The sequence below is a fragment of the Myodes glareolus genome, chromosome 4 (genome assembly GCF_982192425.1).
Source record: "Myodes glareolus chromosome 4, mMyoGla1.1, whole genome shotgun sequence".
NCBI lineage: Eukaryota > Metazoa > Chordata > Mammalia > Rodentia > Cricetidae > Myodes > Myodes glareolus.
The window spans coordinates 84,605,239-84,630,356 of record NC_142029.1 but is presented as its reverse complement, the minus strand read 5'-3'; the positions used below and the strand labels follow the sequence as shown (position 1 = coordinate 84,630,356).

Here is a 25,118-nt window from a genome sequence, read left to right as displayed (position 1 = left end):
ACCAACTAAAACATGCCATGCCACTTAATTCAGATAGTGTAGAAAAATATGTCCACACACAGTTTGGCTGACCATTATTAGTATTTCTCTAATGACACTTTACCATCTTAAAATATTATGCTACCTGTCAGAGATAAAGCTATATTATTATACTAGGACATGTGAAGTAGCTATTCAGTTTGCAATCATATTTTAAGTAAAAAGCTCTCATTTTTTATTCCAGAGAGTGGAACTTGTTTCTTAGTCAAGAATTAGTTCTCATGTGTTAAAACATTTAATGTTAATGAACCAACTATACATATGACTTTAAAATTTTATACAATATTGAAATTCATGGAAAGGTTACTCTTTAGATTACATAGCAGAGTGAAGAAAATAAAAATATTAAGTTGGATTATGTCTTTGGATACATTTATGAAAAAAAATTAAGCAATGTCAAAAAACAATCCCTGCACATTTCTCACTAGGATCTGGAAAAACTTCATGAGTTTTAAACCATGAAAAAGAAGGAATAGTCTTGTCTTGTTTAGACTTTTAGGAAATAAAAGAAATCTAACTATGAACTTGATAAGATATTCCGGTATTTATATTAATTGGTTAAAAAAAAAAGGCTGACAGAATTTAACTAGTATGACCAGGACATTGCTTCTCTCATGAATTCATTTCTCTGCACTTGTTCTTTTCATTCAGTGGCACAGCAGCGGTGATTGTTTCAGCCAGTGTCCCTGTGGTGAATCCTAACTGTGAATATTCAGTCTCACACTCTCCACTGAGTCCTAGACTGAGCCCACTTGGGTGTGGTCTCTTATACTGTAAATGTAGATGTTGCTTGCTTCCGACTCTCACTTCCTGCTGCTAGACTCTGTTCCTGTTCTCCATTCGTGCAGAGGACTGTGATCTAGAACAGTGATCTGTGAGTCTCCCCTAAATAAATGATCCTTTATTATACGTAATTGTGAACTAGTGTGGGATTATTTTGTATCCCCCCATTCCACCATTATAACTCCTTGTTATATCAGAGATGGCAAAGTAGGTGACCATTTAAAAGCTGATGAAAATGACCAGTGACCCGAAAGAGCATTCAGATATGGATATGGAGTTCATCCAGGACCTTGGGAAGAAAGTCAACAGCACAGAAAAAAAAGAAAGAAAGAAAGAAAGAAATAGGATGGAAAAGTCAGCAATAGACAAATAAAAATTGGGAAAAAAATTGAGATTTTCAAAGAAACACTATTAGAAATGTTAGAAATTAAAACTAAGTCAAACTTAAAAACACAGTGGAAGACACCACTAATAACCTTAACCAAGCCGGAAAAACAATATTAGGGATGAAGGGAAGGTTGACTATTTAAAATCAAAATTTTGTAAGGAAGAATGAATAAACCTGTACACAGTATCTACAGAAAATTAAAAAACTACAACTACCTATCTATTATTGTCTTCAAGAAACAGTGTCACAGGTAAAGTGTAAGCAGAGACTGCTTGTTTGTTTCCCAGCTGCCCAGACCTAAATAATCACACAGAAACTATATTAATTACAACATTGTTTGACTGAAGGCTCAAACATACTTTTGGCTAGCTCTTGCATCTTAAATTAACCCATTTCTATTAATCTGTGTATCACCACAAGAATATGGCCTACTGGTAAGGTTCCGGCATCCTTCTCCTTTGGCAGCTATGTGGCATCTCTCTGACTCCTTCTACTCTCTTCCTATATCTCTGTTAGGGTTTTCCTGCCTGACTTTACTCTGCTAAGCCATTGGCTCAAACAGCTTTATTCATTAACCAATAAAAGTAACACATGTACAGAAGGACTTTCTACATCAGTAAAGCCACCCATAGTGAAATGGTAGCTGGAAACAAGATGGTGTAGTTGTTCTGCTATTTAATAAAGTTAAACTTCAGACTAAAAGTTAGGAGGGTAACAGCATCCGCTACCTATTAATAAATGGAATAACTAATCAAAGAGAGGTTATATGATTATATGTAATTATAACAATTAAAATTTTATGTGTATATGAAGTTAATGAACTTAATTTCATAATAAAGCACTGATAAACATAAAAAGTCAAACAGTTTCTAAAATGATAGTGGTAGGTGATTCCTATACCACATTCTAATCTGTTGATAAGGATCCACCCTCAGAGTTAAAAGTTCCCCACAGATCAAATGGACTGAACATTTCAGTATATAAAATATTCGACCCAACAGATACTGAGACATGCAACTCTTCTAAAATAGATCACATTCTTATATGTCATCATATTCAGGTCTTCCCAGAAACAGAACGGTTGAGTAGTTTCTCATATCATAGATCATAGTGCAACCAAACTAGAAATCAATAGGGAAAGAAAATAATTCAACCCTTACCAAAAGCCATAAAACAATCCTCTATAGGAACTATGTAGATACAAGGACACGGAATAGTACAGTCTTGATTAGTAGTCATTGAAGAAATCATGGAGGAAATTAAAGTTTCTTCAATAAAAAATGAAAGTGTAGCTTTCTAGAACCTTTAAAATGTATCAAAATCAGTTCTAAAATGAAAGTATATAGCTAGGCGTGTTCACATTAGCAAAAACCTCCAAAAGTTCTCATATACTAATATTAACCTTCAAGATCTTAGGAAAGCAAGAACAGTTCAAATCCAAAGCAGAAAATGCCAAGAAGTTAAAAAGACCAGAGCAGAAATTAATAAAATGGAGATGAAAAGAGTAATACTTAGAGTTAATGATAGAGAAAGCAAATCCAATAAACCCCTTTCAACACTAACCAGGGGATATGATGATCTAGCTCAGTGAAATCAAGAGTAGCCTTTGATTCCGTAAACTAGAAGTTACAGAAGAGATGGTTAAATATAAGTGAGGTTGTGGGGAAATATGTACCCTCAGATGGTATTGTTGAAAAGGTAAATTGATGCAGCCAAAAAAGCTAAAAATACAACTGCCATATAATCTAGCCACACCACATCTGGGTATGTAATTGAAATACTCTGACATTACCATGAATCTATGTGCACATAGAATCATAACTGCACATCCTTTTTATTACTGCATTTTTACAAAAGCTAGGAAATGGACCCAGCTTAGTTGTCTATTAGTAAATGAACAAATAAATAAAATTTGGTGCATATTTGCAATAGTATTTATTCAGTTGTAAAGAAAGATAAAATCATGACATTTGTAGAAAGTCAATAGAACTGGAAACCATTAAACTAAGCAAACTAAACCTGTCTTAGAAAAACTAAATTTTCATATATAGAACCTTGACTTAAAATTGTGTGTATGAATAATTTATGAAACTGTGAAGGGGATTATGAGAGAGGAAGATATTAAGGGAGGAAGATAGATGGGGAGACCATCTGTGAATGAAGGAGACAACCAGGCAGCAGGGAAGACTGGTTACCAGATCTGGGGGAGAGGACCAATGGAACAACATGTAATGATATATGAGTAGGAAATATCCATTACTAATGGATATGATTAAATATTTTACTTTTTACACCTGATTTAAAAATAAAAGTATCAGAATAATATGACCAGACCTAATTTTATGTAGTCTGTTTTTTATATCAGTCCAAATTTATATTAAACAAAATTTTATAAAATAGTCTCTAAAATACTACATTGTTTCCTGTTTTAAAAATATTTTTAATGACAGCTTCCTAAACTATCTTTTTTCATTATACATATCAATCCAAGCTCATACTCCTTCCCCTCCTTCCATTCCTTCCACACACCACCCTACCCCACATCCACTCCTCAGAAAGGGTAAGGCACATTGCTTTGGGGAAGGTCCAAGGCCCTTCCTACTATATCTAGGCTGAGCAAGATATCCATCCAAAGAGAATGGGTTCCCAACAAGACAGTACAAGCAGTAGAGATAAATCCTGGTGCCACTGCCAGTGGCCCCTCAGTCTGCCCCAGCCCTATAACTGCTACCCACATTCAAAGAGACTAGTTTGGTCCTGTGCTGGTTCTTTCCCTGTCTGCTGAAGTTGGTGAACTCCAATAAGCTCAGGTAAACTGTTTCAGTGGGTGTCCCCATCTTGGTCTTGACCCCTTTGCTCATATTCTCACTCCTCCCACTCTTCATCTGGACTTGGGGAGCTCAGTCCAGTGCTCCAGTGTGGGTCTCTGTCTCTGTTTCCATCAGTTGCTGGATGAAGGTTCTATAGTGACATTTAAGATATTCATCAATCTGACTACAAGGCAAGGCCAGTTCAGGTACCCTCTTCACTATTGTTTAGGGTCTTAGTTGGGGTCATCCATGTAGATTCCTGGGAATTTCTCTAGAACCAGGTTTCTTGCTAGCCCCATAATGGTTCCCTCAATCAAAATATCTCTTTTCTTGCCCTCATCTCTGTCCCTCCATCTCTGCTACCCTGTTCCAAGTTATCCTCCCTCCTCCCCTACGCTCCCCTCTTCCTCTTCCATTATCCCCTTTTCTCTACTCCTATATTCCTGGTTTGTCAGGAGATCTTCTCTATTCGACTTTCTAGGTGGATCTATGTATGTTTTTCTTATGGTTCACCTTGTTACTCTGCTTCTCTAGGATCATGGACTATAGGCTCGTTACTCTTTGCTTTACACCTACTATTCACTTATACATACCATGTTCGTCTTTTTGGGTCTGGGTTGCATCACTCAGGTTTGTGTTTTCTAGTTTCATCCATTTGCATGCAAATTTCAAGATGTCATTTTTTTTAAACCACTGAGTAGTACTCCATTGTATAAATGTACCACATTTCCTTTATTCATTCTTCGGTTCAGGGGCATCTAGGTTATTTCCAGGTTCTTGCTATTATAAATAATGCTACTATGAACATAGTTGAACAAATGTCCTTGTAGTATGACTGAGTATCCTTTGGGTATATGCCCAAGAGTGGTATTGCTGGGTCCTGAGATAGGTTGATTTCCCAATTTTCTGAGAAACTGCCTTACTGATTTCCAGAGTAGTTGTACAAGTTTGTATTCCCACAGAAATTATTCCCACAGTAATGGATGAGTGTTCTCCTTACTCCACCACCTCTCCAGCATAAGCTATCATTGGTGTTTTTGATCTTAGCCATTCTAACTGGTATAAGATGGTATCACAGAGCTGTTTTGATTTGCATTTCTCTGATGGCTAAGGATGTTGAGCATTTCCTTAAGTGTCTTTTGGCCATTTGAGATTCTTCTGCTGAGAATTCTCTGTTTAGTTCTGTACCCCATTTTTAAATTGGGTTATTTGGAATTTTGATGTCTAGTTTCTTTAGTTCTTTATATATTTTGGAGATCAGTCCTCTGTCTCTTGTGGGATTGGTGAAGATCTTTTCCCATTCAGTAGACTGCCTTTTTGTCTTATTGACTGTGTCCTTTGCTTTACAAAAGCTTCTCATTTTCAGGAGGTCCCATTTATTCATTGTTGCTCTCAGTGCCTATGTATTTTTTTTAAATTTATTCATTTATTATGCATACAATATCTGCCTGCATGTGTGCCTGTAGGCCAGCGAGGGCACCAGATCTCATAACAGATGGTTGTGAGCCACCATATGGTTGCTAGGAGTTGAACTCAAGACCTTTGGAAGAGCAGGCAATGCTCTTAACCACTGAGCCATCTCTCCAGCCCCCTCAGTGCCTATGTATTGAAGACTGCTTCCCACTTTCTCTTCTGTCAGGTTCAGAGTGGTTGGATTTATATTGAGGTCTTTAATCCATTTGGATTTGAGTTTTGTGTATGTAGATAGATATGGTTCTATTTGCATTCTTCTACATGCTGACATTCAGTTATGTCCGCACCATTTGTTGAAGTTGTTTTCTTTTTCATTGTATATTTTTATCTTCTTTGTCAAAAATCAGGTGTTCATAGGTGTGTGGATTGATACCCAGGTCTTCGATTTGCCATATCCTGTAGTTTACTTCTTTCTGTCTATGGAAATGTTTCTTAATGTCATAGCCGCGCAGTCTATCTCTTTGCATAATGCCTAGAATCCTCCTGAGACATACCATCTCAAACACATTCAGCCACTGTTCTGAGGAGCATTTCAATGTCCAGGTTCCAGAGTTGTAAAGAAAGCAGTTCCAGACAAGTGTCTCATATACCTGTAATTTTGTGTTGTTATATCTCTTGCTGACCAAACCTTTCCTAGTACCTAGAGTGCAGCCCGCACTATCCCTATATGTCTCTTGAAGTCTGAAATAGTTCCTTTCTTTGAACTAAGGTTTCCTCCCAGATATACAGAGTTGTCTTTTTGCCTGAGGTTCTGATTCTTTATTACAATGTTAAAATCCTTGCATGCCTTTCCCATGTGTTGTGTCTCAGTCTTGATACATTGGTTTACTTTGAGGTAAATACTGGCAGGAAAAGCTTATCAGTTCCTTTTCCCATGCCTTACTGCTGATTTAAATAATATTATGTAAAATCATTGCTAAATTTCTTATTTTTATAAGAATTAAATAGAGGTGCTGGAGAGGTGGATCAGTAGTTAAGAGTGTATACTGCTCTTCCAGAGGACCTGGATTTGGTCCACAGCACCCCATCCTGTGACTGAGGTGTCTGTGACTCCAGCCCCAAATGGTTCGTGGGCAGCTGTAGCATACACATACTTTTCTTTCTCTTTTAAGAATTAATTTGATTCTAACTCTTTTCTTCATTCTCATTGAAGGTAAATGAGATTGCCTTCATAAACACCCTTGAAGCTCAGAATAAACGCCATGATGTTCTATCAAAATTGAAGGAATATGAGCAGAGGCTTAATGAATTACAGGAAGAACGTCAGAGAAGACAAGAAGAAAAGCAAGCTCGTGATGAGGCGGTGCAGGTGGGATTCTGCTCAACCTTTACTAAACACTTTTCACATCTCAGGCTCTGAGTCAGGGGCTGGAGATAAAACCTAGTCTCCGTTCCCAGGGGTGCATGACATACACAGCACTGCAGTGACTGGAGAGGACCATCAGTGTCCTCGAAAGTCAGCCGGATGTACACTGAGCTACTCTGGGACACTCTCATCTGTTATGTCATAATTATTTCCTTCTTTTGATCCAAAAAGAATGTTATTGAAATAGTTAATAAAGATTTGTCCTTAGGACCAGAGGAACATATCATTTATTAACCAGTATCATCAGATAATCTTGATTAGCGTTGAATTTCTGCAGCTGCCATATTCATGATGGAGGAAGAACCATAGGGAATGAGTTGTCTTGTTGTGAAGAATCTATCTTAATTCCTTCATGGTAAAATACCTTGTCTGTGGAGAATTTTGCTACAGGAAAAAAAATTGCAGTATTTACATAAATGGAGGCTATATATTCTAAATACCTTCAGCTGTGATCACTTTGAGTACTACAAATAAGGCTTTTGGGCTGGTTTGAAGTCATGAAAATACATATTCTTTTCTAATAAGGAGCAGATGAGTATAACAAATTCAACTCATCAGGACAAGGACAACTATTGATATTATTAACAATTAATAATTAATTATTATTTACCTTGTGGCAAATCATAAAATCCCAGTTTAATGTGTAAAAGTGTACCAGGTATAAAAGTACCATAAGAGAGGGAATAATTGCTTTGCTAGTGGGATGACAGTGTCAGGGAAGGTTCTTTGTTTAGATGATTTCTTTATTGGGTTTTCACAAAAAAGAAACTTCATTTTTTTACCTTGAGTACTGGTAGTTGAGCCCAGGACCTCCCTCACATGTGCTAGACAAGTTCTTTTGCCTGAGCTATATCTTTGTAATTGATAACCATATCATAAGCTATAGATAGAAAATGTCTTTTCATTCATCTGGGCCTTATGTAGTTTACTTTAGAAATATTTTATAGTTTTTGATGTATATCATGGATTTTTCTTACATTTATTACTTATTTTTAAGAAAGATTTTCTTGATGTTATTTATATTAGGTTTCACAAAGGAAAGAACTAACAGAATGAAATTTTTATGTGTGCATGCATGTGTATGCAAGTGTGCGCTTATATGTGTGTGTATATATGCATGTGTATGTGTGTGTGTGTCTATGTGTATTAGAGTGGCTTACAGGCTGCAGTCTGGATAGTGCAACAGTAGCTGTCTCCTGACAGAAAAGCCAAGGATCCAGTAGTTGTTCAGTCCCTATAGGCGCAAGAGTCTCAGGGACGTCCTAAACAGCTGTCTATTTTCAGTCTATATTGGAATCCCGAGGAAATAGGTTCCAGCACCAGCGAAGAATGGCTCAGGGACAGAATAGATGAACTTGCCAGTGAGAGTGAGAACAAGCAGGCAAAAAGTGAATCTTTCTTCTTTCATGTCTGTTTATGTGGGCTGCTTCCAAGAGATATGTCCCAGATGTAGGATGGTCTGGGCTTGGGGTAGGTTTTCCACTTCAAATAATTCAATCAAGAAAAATCCTTTACTGTTTTGCCAGCTGCTTTGTTGGGTTTTAGTTAATCCAGATTTAGTCAAATTGACTACCAAGATTAGCTATCACACTAATGCAAAAAATTTTCACCTAATTGTATTTTCAAAGTATTACTTGTTAGTTTGTAGGAATACAGTTGACATATTTTTATGGATCGTGAATATTCAAACTTGATTAAATCTGTTTTTTAACTGTGCCACAATATGTGCATATAAGTTTGAATATATATTTCTATGTAGTTCTTAGAATTTAATTTATACCAGATCATGTTATCATTATGTGTAACACTGATAAGTAACATCTGAAAACCACATCATTGCTATTTAATTTTTCCATAAATTCTTAGAAACCATGTACCTAGTGACAATCCAGGAGTAATCTAGAAAATATGTTTGTGTCAAAGTTACATCACCTTTGATTATTTTAATTTCACATAATTCTAGTAACTTTAGTTTTTAACATCAGGAACGCAAGAGAGCCCTAGAGGCAGAACGGCAGGCCCGTGTAGAAGAATTGTTGATGAAGAGAAAAGAGCAAGAAGCCCGAATTGAACAACAGAGGCAAGAGAAGGAAAAAGCCCGTGAAGATGCAGCCCGAGAAAGAGCTAGGTACCTAATTTGCTGTCTTTGTTTTTGTCTTGATAAACAGTTTGCCACTGAGAAAAATTAGATCTTAACATCAGCAATTTCTTACATATGTTCTAGAAATACCAGAAGTTTAAAAATGTGTTGAATTTTCATGATACTTGTTATTACATTCAAAATGAAGAACTTTTAAAACTTTGTATTGCCTGAGAAAGTTATTTGAAGTCCTTTTTTTTTTTTAATTGCCCAAGAAAAGGTAATTTGACTCTGTTTAACTTCGATGAAAAGGAATTGTCTTTCAGGGTATTTGCATCATAAAGGGTGAGTCTGTTGAAGATTTTTTTTTTATTCCTAAGTTATTTAGATCCCTTTGACATTCTTTAAATGAGTATATTTAGCTTTGTTTGCCACATTGCTTTCTGTTACTGGTTTCTAATGAAGTTTTTTGGTCATTTGAGGAATATACTTTGTCTATTTTCAGTGCTTCTGTATTTGTTGAGACCATGTTTATAGCCTTAGATATGGACTATTTATCCAGCAGAATGGGGATGCTATTGGGTAGTGTTCACGATTTATCGACTGAGTAGGGGATAGAGCCCTCTAGTCTTCCATGTATTTACCGGGTTTCTGTTCAGTCTGCCCAGTCTCAAGTGGAGTAGCAAAATGGTATCTTCATGTGTTTTGATTCTCAAGTGTATACATTCTTTTCTCACTCTACCTTACTGAGACACAAAAGCCAGGGTTTTTTTTTTTTGTTATAAATATGACCATAGTTTGTCTTCTGTCCTCTTCCTTTCACCTATTGTGGTTTCATTCCTTGAACATGTATTTTAATTTTCTGATATATGCTTATTAATTTCTGCCTTCTGATTCCAATGTTTATTCCTAATGATTGGGTTTATTTGCCACAGTTTTAGATTTGTCATCTCCGTGTCTCAAGTCTTTCTCAGTTTTACTGCTTTGTTCTTTGTTAAACTAAAACTTTCTGGTAAATAATTTGTAACTCCTTTTCCAGTTTGCTTTCTGATACGGTAATAAAACACTAGAAAGCAACCTAGGAAAGAAAGGCTTTATCTGACTTGCAGATTATAGTCCATCATCAATAGAAACCAAGACAAGCACTGAAGCAGAAGCCCTGTGGGAATGCTGCTTACTGGCTAACTTCTGGTCTTACATCCAGTCCTGGGTTGATATTGCCCATGGTGATATGGGCCCTTCTTCATTCCATACTCAAGATGCCCCTCAGACCTGATTGTAGACCTATCTGATCGATGCCGTTCTTCTGTCACAGTTCCTTATTGAGTCTTAAAGGTGCATTATTTTAATTTTTATCTTACTGTTTACTGGCTGAAGTATAGAAGTCTTTTTGGCTTATTACAATATACTTAAATTTCTGACAAAATTAGCTATGGTAAATGTGGCAACTTTGTTTTTCCTCTCATGTCCTTATTGTTGCACATCTTGCATCTGTATGTGTTATGAACAGAAGAATATAGAGTTACAATTATTTCTTATGCTGTCCTATATTTTTTAAGAAACCACAAAATTAAACACAAAAGCATTTTTGCATTCCTTTGTGTTTCTTTAAGCATCTATTAATCATTCTGATACATGTCATTTCTTTTTTTCCAGGTGCGATGTTGTTCTTAGTTGATAAGACTCACTAGCATTTTTTGCAAAGGATTTTGTGTTCAGTGAACTGGTGGTTATTAATTCATCTGGGAATATTTTAATTTTATTTCATTTGAATAATAGTTTTTCTTTCAAAATTTTGATTTGTCCTTTTCTTTTGTTTCTAAAGAGACCTCTGCCTTTAATCATGCTATTTTTCCTAAGTGTGGAAATTGTTTCTTCATGCTCACAAAATAGTCATTCTCTTTGTCTTTTGTCATTTTGAAAATGTTTTTTTAGGGATCCCTTTGTTTCTCTTTATATTAATGTTCTGTGTATTAATGTGTTTTTATTTTGCTTTGTTTTTCTTTTCTTTTTTGGATTTTCAAGACAGGGTTTCTCTATAACAGTCCTGGCTGTCCTGGAGCTTGCTTTGTAAACCAGGCTAGCCTCAAAATCACTACTGTTGCCTCCAAGTGCTGGAATGAAAGGCATGTGCCACCACCGCCCAGCCAATTAATGTGTTTTTAAGGTTAAATTTTGGAAGCATTTGACCATTATTTACCATAATTTCTTCAAATATTTGTCAGTTTTCTTTAGTTCTTTGAGGTATGATGGTTTCTTAGACTTTCTTTGGGTTTGATGATTCCACAGTTTCAGGGAGTTAGTATTTAGGATTTTAAATTATCTTATGTATATGGATATTTTTCATACATGTGTGTCTGTGCTGCCTACTGCCCTCAGAGGCAAGGAGATCGCCTCAGATCCCCTGAAATTGGAGTTTAAGATGGTTGTGAGCAGCCATGTGGGTTCTGGGAATTCCACCTGGATCCTCTAGAAGAACAGCCAATGCTCTTAACTGCTAGCCATCTTTCCATCCCAGTGTTTGAGATTTTTATAGGATATTTCTTAGGACATGTCTGATATTTTTCTTATGATTAGATTGGGGTTATGATGTTTTATGAGGAGGAACACACAAGTGGAGTATTCTTAACATATCAAAAGCTTATGATATCATCTTGATTTATTCCTTATTTGTATTTCACATGGGTTTAAGTGCATATGTACATGTGTGCATTTGGAGGCAAGAGCTCAGCATCAGAAGTTTCTTCAATTGATTTTTATATTATTTTTGAACAACAATAACAACAAAAAAGTTCTGTCAGTAAACCTGGAAGTCACTAGTTTGGCTAAACTTGTTGGCCAACAATACCCAGGAATCCTCTGATCTCCAGCTGCTTAGCACTAGGCTTATAGGCACATGCTAAAAACTCAACTTTTTATGTGCGCCCTGGGGATTCTGAGCTGAGGATGTCTGTATGGGAAGCACTTATCCTCTCAAATCACTCCCAGCCCTGATGTTGTTACCTTTGATTACCTAACTGAGGTAGTGTTTCTTCCCTTTATAATTTAAAAATCCACCCCCGTCGTATTTGTTAAATTCCTTTAATATCAATATGACATCATTTATTTTATATGTTTAATGCTACAATTTGTGGTGGTTTGAATGAGAATAGCCCCATAGGCTCATGTATTTGAATGCTTGGTCACAGTTTGTGAAATTATTTGGGAAGGATTAGGAGGTGTGACATTGAAAGAGGTGTATTACTGGGGTGGGCTTTGAGATTGGAAAAGGCTATACCATTCTCATTTAGCTCTCTCTGTCTCCTTTTGTTGTCTCAATATGTAAGCTGTCTACCACTGCTCTAGTGCCATGCCTGTCTGCCTGTCTCCATGTTTTCCTCTGCCATGATGCTCATGGGTTCTAACCCTCTAGAATCGTGAGCCCATAAAATAAATGCTTTCTTTTATAAGTTGCCTTAGTTATGGTTTTGTTTTTTTAAAAGAAAACAAACTATCATTTTTTTTATTATACATACCAATCCAAGTTCCCAGTCCCTCCTACCCTCCTATTCACTCCACTTACCTACCTCGCCATCTACTCCATAGATTAGGTAAGGCACATTGCTTTGGGGAAGGTCCAAATAGAAGTAGAAGGTCCCTACTATATCTAGGCTGAGCAAGATATCTATCCAAAGAGAATGGAACCCCAAAAAGCCAGTACAAGCAGTAGAGATAAATCCTGGTGCCAATGCCAGTGGTCCCACTGTTTGCCCCAACCCTACAACTATCACCAACATTCAGAGGGTCTAGTTTGGTCCTATGCTGGTTCCTTTCCTGTCTGCTGGGGTTGGTGAGCTCTGATTAGCTCAGGTAAGCTGTTTCAGTGGGTGTCCCTATCTTGGTCTTGACCTCTTTGCTCATATTCTCACTCCTCCCACTCTTCATCTGGACTTGGGGAGCTCAGTCCAGTGCTCCAGTGTGGGTCTCTGTCTGTTTCCATCAGCTGCTGGATGAAGGTTCTGTGGTGACATTTTAGATATTCATCAATCTGACTACAAGGCAAGACCAGTTTGGGTACCCTCTCCTCTATTGCTTAGAATCTTAGTTGGAGTCATCCATGTGGATTCCTGGAAATTTCTCTAGAGCCAGGTTTCTTGCTAGCCCCATAATGACTCTCTCAATCAAGATATCTCTTTCCTTACACTCATCTCTGTTCTTCCTCCATCTTGACCATTCCTTTCCAAGTTCTCCTCTCTCCCCTTCTCCCACCCCCCCCCCCGCCCCGTTCCCTTTCCACCCTCTCTTCTCTCCCCACCCCCATGCTTTCCTTTTTGTCAGGTGATCTTGTCTATTTTGGTTTTCTAGGTGGATTTATGTATGTATTTCCTAGGTTCACTTTGTTACCTAGCTTCTCTAGGATCATGAACTGTAGGCTCAATATCCTTTGTTTATGGCTAGTATCCACTTACAAGTGAGTACATACCATGTTCATCTTTTTGGGTCAGGGTTACCTCACTCAGGATGATTTCTTTTTCTAGTCCCATCCATTTACCAGCAAATTTCATTTTTTAGTGGCTGAGTAATATTCTGTTGTGTAAATGTACCATATTTTCTTTATCTATTCATAAAGAAATATTGAGAGACTTCCAGGTTGTTTATGATTTCTAGCTATTATGAATAAAGCAGCAATGAACATGGATGAGCAATTGTCTCTGTGGTAGGATGAAGTGTCCTTTTGAGTATATGCCCAGGATTGTTATAGCTGAATATTGAGGTAGATCTATTCCCATCTTCCTGAGGCACTGCCACACTGATTTCCGTAGTGTAATGCTATACAAGTTTTCACTTCACTAGCAACGGATGTGTGTTCCCTTACTCCACATCCTCCTAAGGATGAACTACATGTTACCTGTTTTTTTTTCGTTTGTTTGTTTTTGTTTCTTTTTTTGATCTTAGCCATTTTGACAGGTATAAGATGAAATCTCAAAGAAGTTCTAGTTTTCATTTCCCTTTTGACTAAGAATGTTGAACATTTGTTTTTCCAGCCAATTGAATTTCCTCTTTTGAGAATTTTCTGTTTAGAACTGTACCTCATTTTTTTGATTGGGTTATTTGTTTTCTTGATTTCTAGTTTTTTGAGTTCTTTACATATTTTGGATATTAGCCCTCCTTCAGATATGAAGTTGATAAAAATATTTTCCCATTCTCTAGGTTTATGCTTTTTCTTCTTTTTTTTTCCATCTACTTCTTTTGGGTATAACATTTTTTTTTCTTTTTCATCTAGGGCTTTTAGCTGTTCTGTTAAGTTACTATTATAAGATCTCCATTTTTTTTCTCCTCTTTTTTTATTTATCTCCATTTTTTTGAAAGTAAATTTTATTAAATTATAAAAGTTTCCATTTCCGCCCCTCTTCCCAACACCCTCCCACTCCCTCCACTCCCTCTCCTCCTCCCTCTTCGTCCCTTAGGGCAGTCAGGGTTTCCTGCCCTGTGGGAAGTTCAAGTTCCTCCGCCCTCCCTCCAGGTCCAGGAAGGTGAGTATCCAAACAGACTGGATCCCCAAAATCCAGTATTTGCAGAGGAAACAAGTCCCAGTATCATAGTCAATGGCTTTTCAGGAAGACTTCGGGCCAGCCACATTCAGAGAGTCTGGCCAAATTCCGAGAATCTGGTTAGATCACGTCCTCGTTCAGTCCCAGTCCAACTGGACTTGGTAAACTCTCATTAGATCTGTTCCCTTGTATCAGTGGGTGATAGCATCCCTCGCAGTCCTGATTTCCTTTTTCCTGTTCTTCCTCCTTCTGCTCCTCATTTGGACCTTGGGGGGCTCAGTCCAGTGCTCCAATGTGGGTCTCCGTCTGTATCGCCATCCTTCGCCAGATGAAGGATCTATGGTGATAAGCAAAATATACATCAGTATGGTTATGGGCCACGGCCGGTTCAGGCACCCTCTCCTCTGTCCAGAGAACAATCTGGGGGATCTCTCCTTGGACCTGGGATCCCATATATAATCAAGTCTCCTGTAAACCCTAAAATGACTCCCTTAGTTGAAATATGTTCTTCCCTGATCCCATATTCATCCTTCCTCCCTCCCTGCCCCATCCCAGGCCACCGAGCTTTCCCCATTCCTCCCCTACTCCCTTCTCTCTAACCCTCTCCCCTTCCATCAACCCTCCCACCCCCCCCCATGCACCCGAGGTTACCTGGGACTCTTGTCTATTTCCTACCTCCTGGCGGATAGCTAAATAATCTTCATCAGGTTCATCTTCTTATTTAGCTTCTCTAGGATCACGAATAATAGGCTCAAAGACCTTTAATTATGGTTAGAATCCACTTATGAGTGAATACATACCGTGTTCCTCTTTTTGGGTCTGGCTTACCTCACTCAGTAAAGCGTTTTCTATTTCCATCCATTTGCATGCAAAATTCAAGATGTCATTGTTTTTTACCGCTGAGTAAAACTCTAATGTGTATATGTTCCACACCTTTTTTAACCATTCTTCTATTGAGGGGCACCTAGGCTGTTTCCAGGTTCTGGCTATTACAAATAGTGCTGCTATGAACATAGTAGAACAAATGCTTTTGTAGTATATTAGGATATCTCTAGGGTATATTCCCAAGAGTGGAATTGCTGGGTCCTGAGGGAGGTTGACTCCCAGTTTCCTGAGAAACCACCACACTGATTTCCACAGTGGCTGCACGAGTTTGCATTCCCACCAACAATGGATGAGTGTTCCCCTCACCTCACATCCTCTCCAGCATAGGCTATCATTGGTGTTTTTGACTTTAGCTATTCTGACAGGTGTAAGATGGTATCTCAAAGTGGTTTTGATTTGCATTTCCCTGATTGCTAAGGAGGTTGAGCATGACCTTAAGTGTCTTCTAGCCATTCAAAGTTCATCTGTTGTGAATTCTCTGTTCAGTTCAGTACCCCCATTTTTTAATTGGGTTAATTAGAGTTTTAGTGTCTAGTTTCTTGAGTTCTTTGTATATTTTTGAAATCAGACCTTTGTCTGATGGGGGGTTTGTGAAGATCTTCTCCCAGTCAGAAGGCAGCTTTTTTGTCTTACTGACAGTGTCCTTTGCTTTACAGAAGCTTCTCAGTTTCAGTAGATCCCATTTATTCATTGTTTCTCTTATTGTCTGTGCTACTGGGGTCCTACTTAGGAAGAGGCCTCCTGTGCCTATATCTTGTAGACTACTTCCCACTTTCTCTTCTATCAGGTTCAAAGTGGACGGATTAATGTTGATGTCTTTAATCCATTTGGACTTGATTTTTGTGCATGGTGATAGATACGGATCTACTTTCATTCTTTTACAGGTTGAGATCCAGTTATGCCAGCATTTGTTAAAGATGCTTTCCTTCTTCCATTGTATACCTTTAGCTCCCTTGTCGAAAATTAGGTGTTCATAGGTTTGTGGGTTAATATCTGGGTCTTCTATTCGATTCCATAGGTCGACTTCTCTGTTCTTATGCCAATACCAAGCTGTTTTCAATACTGTAGCTCTGTAATAGAGTTTGAAGTCAGGGATGGTAATGCCTCCAGAAGTTCTTTTATTGTATAAGATTGTTTTGGCTATCCTGGGTTTTTTGTTTTTCCATATAAACTTGATTATTGTTCTCTCAAGGTCTGTGAAGAAGTTTGATGGGATTTTGATGGGGATTGCTTTGAATCTATAGATTGCTTTTGGTAGAATTGCCATTTTTACTATGTTGATTCTCCCAATCCAAGAGCAGGGGAGGTCTTTCCATTTTCTAGTATCCTCCTCAATTTCTTTCTTCAAAGACTTAAAGTTCTTGTCAAATAGGTCTTTCACTTCCTTGGTTAGAGTAACCCCAAGATATTTTATGCTATTTGTGGCTATCATGAAAGGTGATGTTTCTCTGATTTCCCTCTCTGTTTCTTTATCCTTTGTGTATAGGAGGGCCACTGTTTTTTGGAGTTGATCTTGTATCCTGCCACGTTACTAAAGGTGTTTATCAACTGTAGGAGTTCTTTGGTAGAGTTTTTGGGGTCACTTATGTATACTATCATATCGTCAGCAAATAACGAAAATTTAACTTCATCCTTTCCAATACGAATCCCGTTCCAATACGAATATCGTTCTTTAGGTTGGGAAAGTTTTCTTCTATAATTTTGTTGAATATATTTTCTGGGCCTTTGATCTGCAGTTCTTCTCCTTCTTCAATCCCTATTATTCTTAGATTTGGTTTTTTTATTGTGTCCCAGATTTCCTGAATGTTTTGTGAAGAGAATTTGTTGGATTTGCCGTTTTCTTTGACCAGAGCATTTATTTTCTCTATGGTATCTTCAGAATCTGAGATTCGTTCTTCTATCTCTTGTATTCTATTGGTTATGCTTGATTCTGTAGTCTCCGTTCGTTTACCTAGGTTTTCCATATCCAGCCGGTTCTCAGTTTGTGTTTTCTTCATTGCCTCCATTTCAGTTTTCAATTCTTGGACTGTTTCCTTTACTTGTTTGATTGTTTTTTTCTTGGTTTCTCAGGGTCTCATTCATGGATTTACTTATTTCTTCAAACTTTTTCTTATATTTCTCATCTAATTCTATACTCATTTCTTCAAACTTTTTGTTATATTTCTCATCCAGTTCTTTAAGGGAGTTATTCATATCCTGTTTAAGGGACTCTATTGCTTTCATAATGGCACTTTTTTCCACTTCTTCTGGGTTAAGGTGTTCAAGTCCTTCTATTGTAGGGTCCTTGGGATCTGGTGTTTTCATGTTGTTTTTCAGATTGTTGGATGAGGTCCTGCCTTGGCGTCTGCCCATCTCTTACTTCAAATGTTCTCTATTGGAACTTCTGTTATCGGGTCAGGTTCTCTTCTTGGGCAGGGACTTCACTGACAGAATGCCCACCTTTCCTCAGGCAGGCTATTGAAGCACAGGCACTCCCTCTTTCTGGGATGTGCTTACAATGCAGGCCCAGTGCACAAGGCAGTTGAGCTGGGGAAATTTTATGTCCCCAGGGGGAAGGGAGAAATATAGGAATTCGTACCTGGATGGGAGCTGGGATGGCAGGCGGGAGGGGGTAGCCAGCACTGCAGGGCGACCTGGGCGTCTATGGGGTCGGGGAACGCCCAAGCTCCTCCTCACCGGGACCCTGCCCCGGTCCGAAGGAGACTCACCCCTCTGATGGCCCTCTGCTAGAAGTCAGGGCCCCTGGATGGGAGCTGGGATGGCAGGCAGTAGGGGGTAGCCAGCACTGCAGGGCGACCTGGGCGTCTATGGGCTCTCCATTTTTTTAAAAAATGTAATCACCTAGTCTTATGAACTTGCCTCTTAGAACCACCTTCACTGTATTCCATAAGTTTGGGTTGTTGTTTATTCATTTTCATTTAATTCTAGAAAGTCTTTAATTGCTTTTTTAAATTTTTATCTTGACCCATTTTTCATTCAGTAGTGAGTTGTTCAGTTTCCACACGTTTTTAAGCTTTCTGTTGCTGATATGCAGCTTTAATCTGATGGTCAGATAGGATGTCTAGGTGAAACACGTAAATATGTTAGGTCCGTTTGGCTTATAATGTCCATTGGTTCCAACCTCTCCCTGTTTAGTTTTTGTTTGGATGGCTTGTCTCTTGGTGAGAGTGGAATATTATATCTTCCCAGTGTGGTGGACAAAGAAGCATGTAGCTGGCAAGAGGGCCAGGGCAACAAGATACCTGAGATTAAGAATGCTTCATTTTTCTGGATTAAGTCTCCTTGATAACCTTCTATGGTGTGTGCTGCCTCTGGATACCATTGCCTGGGGAGCCAGCCCCCAGCTGCTGCAGGACTCAAAAGGAAACCATAGAGTAGACACATACTAGACTTTTTAATCTGAGGGAGTTAAAGAAAAAGACACTCACACATTCTTTTGATGGTTTCCTTTAGATACTTTTCTTTATTCTCCTTTTTTTTTTAAAAAAAAATAATTCTGGGGCTGGAAAGATGGCTCAGTGGTTAAGAGCACTACCTGCTCTTCCAAAGGTCCTGAGTTCAATTCCCAGCATGGTGGCTCACAACCATCTGTAATGAGATCTGGTGCCCTCTTCTGGCCTGCAGGCAGACATGCAGACAGATTATTGTATACATAATAAATAAATAAATAAATAAAAATTTCTGATTCTGTATTCAATATTCTCTTTTCTTATCTCTATCCAGAAATGTCACTTCTAACTCTCTTGATGTTTTCCTTCTAATTCTCTCAATATTGATGTTTTCCTTCTAAGTGTATCTTTATTCTTGATAAAGAATAAATTCTCACATTCTTGATATTTTCCTTCTAACACATTTTAACTCTATCTTTATTCTTTTTCTTGCAGCTTATATATCCCAGCAAAATCTTTCAGGCAATATAAAAATTACAATGTGGTTACACTCTGTTTTTCAAGTGAATGATGGCAATGGATACAAAACAAATAGTAAAAAAACAGCATGACTACACATTTCATGTATTACAGGTGAAAAACAAATTATCCCAAGAATCAGTGTACATACATATTCAAAAATAAATTAACCATGTAGGGACAATATTCTTCTTTGTCATGTCTTTTACTGGCAGGCTGTGTTATGCAGTTACAAAGAAAACACCAATCACTTTATTGCTTATCTTGAAAGATAATCTTTTAAGGACTCTTAAAGGAATCACAAATCTAAACTTTTATATATGAGAAAGAATCAATCAACTCTACTTTAAATTTTTACTGTACATATCCACTCGTCAATAGTTTCTTCTATCAGGAGATTGAGGGCAGAAATGGGTATAAGGAATTAATCATCACCTTTGGTCATCAACCAGTCCTAGCAAGCAAGACAAGTCAACTAATGGTAATTGGACTGCTTTGTTCTTGTTCCCTGACCACAAGTTCCTCATTCAGCTATGTGCCTTTCTAAAACTTTAGGTTGCCTTTGTGGGTTTTTCACCTCAAAACTATTTGACAAATACATCTTAGTCTAACCTTACATTATTAAAAGGCTTTGTTTCAGCTACAGTGCACTCTGAAACCTGTGAACTCATCTGCCAACATTAAGGTTAAAAGAATTTAAGGTAACTGGACTAACTAGAACTCAATTGTTTTTCTTAATTATTAACCTGAGTCATAGTCTATATGGCTCCTTAATGGAATCTCATGTATTCTAGCTGTGTGATACTTCCTTGTTTTATTTTTAGTCATCAAAACTCTGAATAAACTAACATTATTATTACCAATTAGGCATTACAGTTTAAGAAGGAATTATCTTCATCGTAATCCACAGGTAAAAATGCTTAGTAGAACGGGAAGTTTTCACGAGATAAACACATTACATTAGAGTCAGTGGGGATCTCTTCACCCATTTACTCCATGCCTGATACAAGAGATAGATAGCAACAGCAAATGTGTAAAGGCACAGCAGAAGCAAAAGACATTTTGGGGTCTGTGGTCTTAGGGCCTTGTCTATCTGAGATTCACCCCTCAGGGATTTGCCTCCTGGTGGGCGACACCTTGAACTTCAATTGCTACCTGCTGCTCTTCTGACATGGCTGGATGATATGTTGATAACCCTGACCCATTCTTCTGCCTACGACCATATTGATGTCTGTGACCTGAGCTGCTGCCAGAAATAATGTGGAAGTCCATGATCCATGCTGCTGCTGGCTGTTATTGGCAAGGACCCTTCTTTTGTGTTGGTATTAATGATTGCACTCGTAACTGTGGATGAGAGACATTAACAGTTTCCATGACAACCTGTCCCCCCAAAGAAACAGTCCAGACAAGAAGCTATTAAAGAGAGTCCTTAAAAGCTGTTATAATGGGTCGGACAGTTTGTTGGGCGGGCACCAGCCTTGACAAAAATACCATTTACCAGGGTAGGGGTGTGAGACTCAGAAAAATTAGTAAAGAGTATGAAGACATGAGTAAAAAAATAAAACAGAAAACATAAGAGTACCAGGAGGGAGTTCCAGTAAATACTGAAATTGCCTGTGTTTAATTTCCAATTGCTGAAAATATCCCTGACTTCAAAAGGTAGGAATAAGATTAAAAAAAACTGCATTAACATGATACAAGGAAATGAATAGACCAGCTGAAGGTTGCAGGCTGCATTCATAGTTAAACTTTCTGTTGCTAGAACAAAGCAAGTCACACTCACACCCTAGACCAAAACATTCTGTAGGCAGATCACTCCTGGTTGGAATCCATTGTTATCTCCTTAAAGGAGTAGGAACTTAGTTGGATACTTAGACTTTTGTTTGGAGTTGAAACATATCTACTTCTCTATTCCTGAAATGGTCTGGATATTATTATCAATGCTTGTTGACAGTAACCTTGAGAGAGCAGAACTCTCAGAACTGATCTAAATATAGATAGGACCTTTGTTTGAGGCAAAAACAGAAAATAACCTTGAAGGAATACAGGTAAGTTCCAACTCTCTGACCTTTGATCAAGGTGGAAATAGGCTCACATTTTTGGGCCTTCACAGTGGTTGGAGCATACCTTTAATCCCAGCACTAGGGAAGCAGAGACAGGCAGATCTTTGTGAATTTGAGGTCAGCCTGGTCTACAGAGCAAGTTTCAGGACAGTCAAGGCTACACCGAGAAACCCTGTTTTGAACCCCTCCCATGCAAATAAACAAACAAACAAAAAAAAAAAACTGTGATGAAGATGCTGAAGTCACAGTTGATGGCTTTTGGTGAGGGATTGGGGAAGGAGCTTATCACTAGGAGTTTGTGCTCCAGCGAGTATGTGGGCAACACAAATTGGACTTGGTGTGGTATTTTTTTGGGGGGGGGAGTGTGCAAGGGTGGGAAGCAAGTGTGATTAGAGTGCATTGTATGAAATTCTCAATTAATAATAGTATGATATAGGGGAATAAAAGTCTCATCCATGTGTGAGGGTCAATATGTGTGGATTTTTCCCTTGAGTATGTAGTATTCTTCTCCATTTCTTTTGATTCATTTTGGTTTGAAGTCTATTTTGTTAGATATTAAATGGCTATACCAGCTTTTTTTCCCCATTTTCTTACAATATTTTTTTCTATTTCTTTAGCCTGAGGTGATGTCTGTCCTTGATGTTAAGATGCTTGTCTTGGATTAAGCAGAAGGCTGAATCCTTCTGTTTCTGCATCCATTCTGTTAGTCTCTCTCTTTTTTTTTAATTTGGGAATTGAGAATACTGATATTGAGAGATATCAATGCGAAGAGTTTGTTGATTCCTGTTATTTTATGGGTGTTGGCGTGTATGTATATATTTCCCTTTTTATTTGCTGGTCTGTGATTATTTATTCTCTGTGTTTTCTTGGAGGTCATTAACCTCATTAGGTTGGAATTTTCTTTCTAGTGCATTCTGTAGTATTGGATTTGTAGAATAGATATTGCTTAAATTTGACTTTATCATGGAATGTCTTTGTTTTTCCATCCATGGTGATTAAAAGTTATGCTGGGTATAGTAGTCTGGGCTGGCATGTATGATCTCTTAAGCATCTGTAGAGCATCTGTTCATTCACCTATGGTTTTAAAGTCTCCATGGAGAAATCAGTTGTTATTCAAATAGGTCTGCCTTTATGTTACTTGGCTTTTTTCTTTTGTACCTTTTATTATTCTTTATGCTCCATATTTTGATTATTTGTGCCTGGTGGTTTTTGTTTTCTTATCTAGTCTATTTGGTATGTTGTATACTTCTTATATCTTGAGAGCCATCTCCTTCTTTAGATCAAGGAAATTTTCTTCTATTATTTTGTTGGAAATATTTCCTGTGTTTTTGACTTGCATTTCTTCTCTTTCCTCTATTGCTGTTACTTTTAGATTTGGTTTTTTCACAGTGTCCTAGATTTCCTGGATGTTTTGTGTCAGGATTTATTTTAGAATTAACATTTTCTTTTGTTATGGTATCCATTTCTTCTAAACATCTCTTTAATTCCTGAGATTTTTCTCTCCATCTCTTGAATTCTGTTGGAGGGGCTTACCTGTGAGGTTCTTGTTCGAGTTTCTAAATTTTTCTTTTCCAAATTTCCCTTAGTTTGGTTTTTTTTTTTTTTTACTGACTCTATTTCCAGTTTCAGGTCTTGAACTGTTTTATTTCCTTCCACTATTTGTGTTTTCCTAGATTTTTTAAAAAAAGATTTATTCATTGTCTTTAAGGACCTCTATCATATTCATAAAGGCTATCTTAAAGTTTTTGTCTTATGCTTCAGCTATGTTGCAAATCTCAGAACCTATTCTTGTAGGTTTGCTGGGCTATGGTGGAGGCATTTTGTCCTGGCTGTTATTTTTTGTTTTCAGACTGGCATTTAGACATCTTGGTTTGTGAATATTGTAATTCCAGGTGCTGATGTCTATCTTTGTCTTTGTTGGGTGGATGTTTTGTTCCATGCTTGGTTGCCCTCTCTGGTTAGTAGAGTTTAGTGGCTGTGTGTTGTATAGTAGGAAATTCTTCAAGGATCCTGACTTATGTAGCCACTGTGGGTTCCAGCAAAAATGTGTTTCTAGGTGTTAGAAGCTGACACTTAGGTAGGAGGATGGGCTGGGGGTGGGTTGGTGAGGGGTTCCACAGGAGGGAGGAGAGCAGGGTGTTCCACTAGGATTCGATTAGTCCCTTGGAAATGGGGGCAAAGAGTGAGAAGTGGCCACAGATAGGGATGAGACTGGGGGATTGGCTATGGAGCCAATTCAAATTGCTATTTGAATTGCATAGTTCTAACTTGGAAGATTATAAATACTAATAGTTTCTAGGAAAAGATTTCCCAATATTATAACATGTAGGTGGTCTCTGCTATAGAAGTGCTTTATATTGTATCAATGATTTACATGTTGGCTCCTTATAGAGATAGTAACTTTTTAATCTGAAAGATAGAAATTTATCATTCATTTAAATTCAGTGCAGTAAATATTAATGAATGGATAAGATTGGATTCCCATTTTTAGGAAATGCCTAATCTAGTATGAGATTCAGATGCTAGCAGATAACTTCTACATAGCAGAGGTCATGCTATGGTCTATCAAATATCAGGAAGAATAATTACTCAGCTGAATCTTGAAAAGAGTAGTTGAAAATAGGGAGGGGTGAAAATCTGAAGCTTGCCTACCTACCTGCTTTAATGACCTATTACTTCCTAATGCTGTGACCCTTTAATACACAGTCCTTCATGTTGTGGTGACCCTTGGCCATAAAATCATTTTGGTTGCTTTTCAGTTTATACCTTTTCTATTGTTTTCTTGTGATATTAATAATATTTTTAAGAAGATAGGTATAAATTATGTTTTCAGCATTTTATATTTAATGATAGTTCTAGAACTATTCTTGGGATCAGAAACTTATTTTCATAGCTAACCAACTGTGTTGCTTCATTACTAAAAACAAACAGGATGAAAAAACTCCTATTGCTTCTCAAATATTTATTAGGCAATATTTGAGGTATAATACACATTCAGAATATTTTAAAAAATAATGGCCTATTAGAAAATATAAGGCTTGCAACTAAATTGTATCTTTTTTGTTTCATGAGATTGAGGTGTGTTACTCCAAGCAGGTGAACCTACAGATCTGACTGTGTCTTGCAGAGACAGGGAAGAGCGGTTGGCAGCACTCACAGCAGCTCAGCAGGAAGCTATGGAAGAGCTGCAGAAAAAAATTCAGCTCAAGGTCGGGATAGCATGTTATTTTTATTTGAAATTTGAGAGCTTAAATGGAGCACATTATAAAATTTTGTGGAATAAAAGTTGAATTAATTTGTATTTATAATATTTGGATAACATATTTTTTTATGAATGAGTCATAACTGACTCAAACTCAGCTGTTTGACAATCAAATTTATTTTGTTATAAATTTATTTTGATATTATAGAATCATTGTGGAACAATAACAAAGATATTTAGTATTTACTCTTATTAATCAGTTAATAAATAACTTGAAGTCATTATTTGTTGCTGGAGGCTTCTTCCACCCGGTCCTGCAGCCATTTGTCCCAAAGAAATACATTAAAGAGGTCTACATTAATTATAAACTGGTTGACCTGTTCACTCAGGCTTCTTATTAATTAATTCTTACATCTTAAATTAGCCCATTATTCTTGTCTATTTTAGTCACATGGCTTTGTACCTGTATCAGTGAGGTGTTTTCATCTCGCTTCCTCTGTGTCTGGATGATGACTACAGACTGAGCCTTTCCTCTTCCCAGAATTCTCCTGTTCTTATTGCCCTGCCTCTACTTCCTGCCTGGTCACCCC

The 25,118-nt window shown here is 37.6% G+C and overlaps 1 protein-coding gene across 4 annotated transcripts in view; it reads left to right on the top strand.

Annotated features, from left to right (window-relative positions):
- Nucleotides 1-25,118, top strand: part of Scaper (S-phase cyclin A associated protein in the ER) — a 354,060-nt gene that overhangs the window by 108,045 nt on the left and 220,897 nt on the right. For all 4 annotated transcript variants that reach the window (XM_085688786.2, XM_085688784.2, XM_085688782.2 and 1 more), the window contains 3 exons: nucleotides 6,647-6,802; nucleotides 8,845-8,987; nucleotides 24,454-24,535. In XM_085688786.2, the coding sequence (XP_085544912.2) occupies nucleotides 6,647-6,802; nucleotides 8,845-8,987; nucleotides 24,454-24,535 (381 nt within the window). The remainder of the gene's footprint in view (nucleotides 1-6,646; nucleotides 6,803-8,844; nucleotides 8,988-24,453; nucleotides 24,536-25,118) is intronic.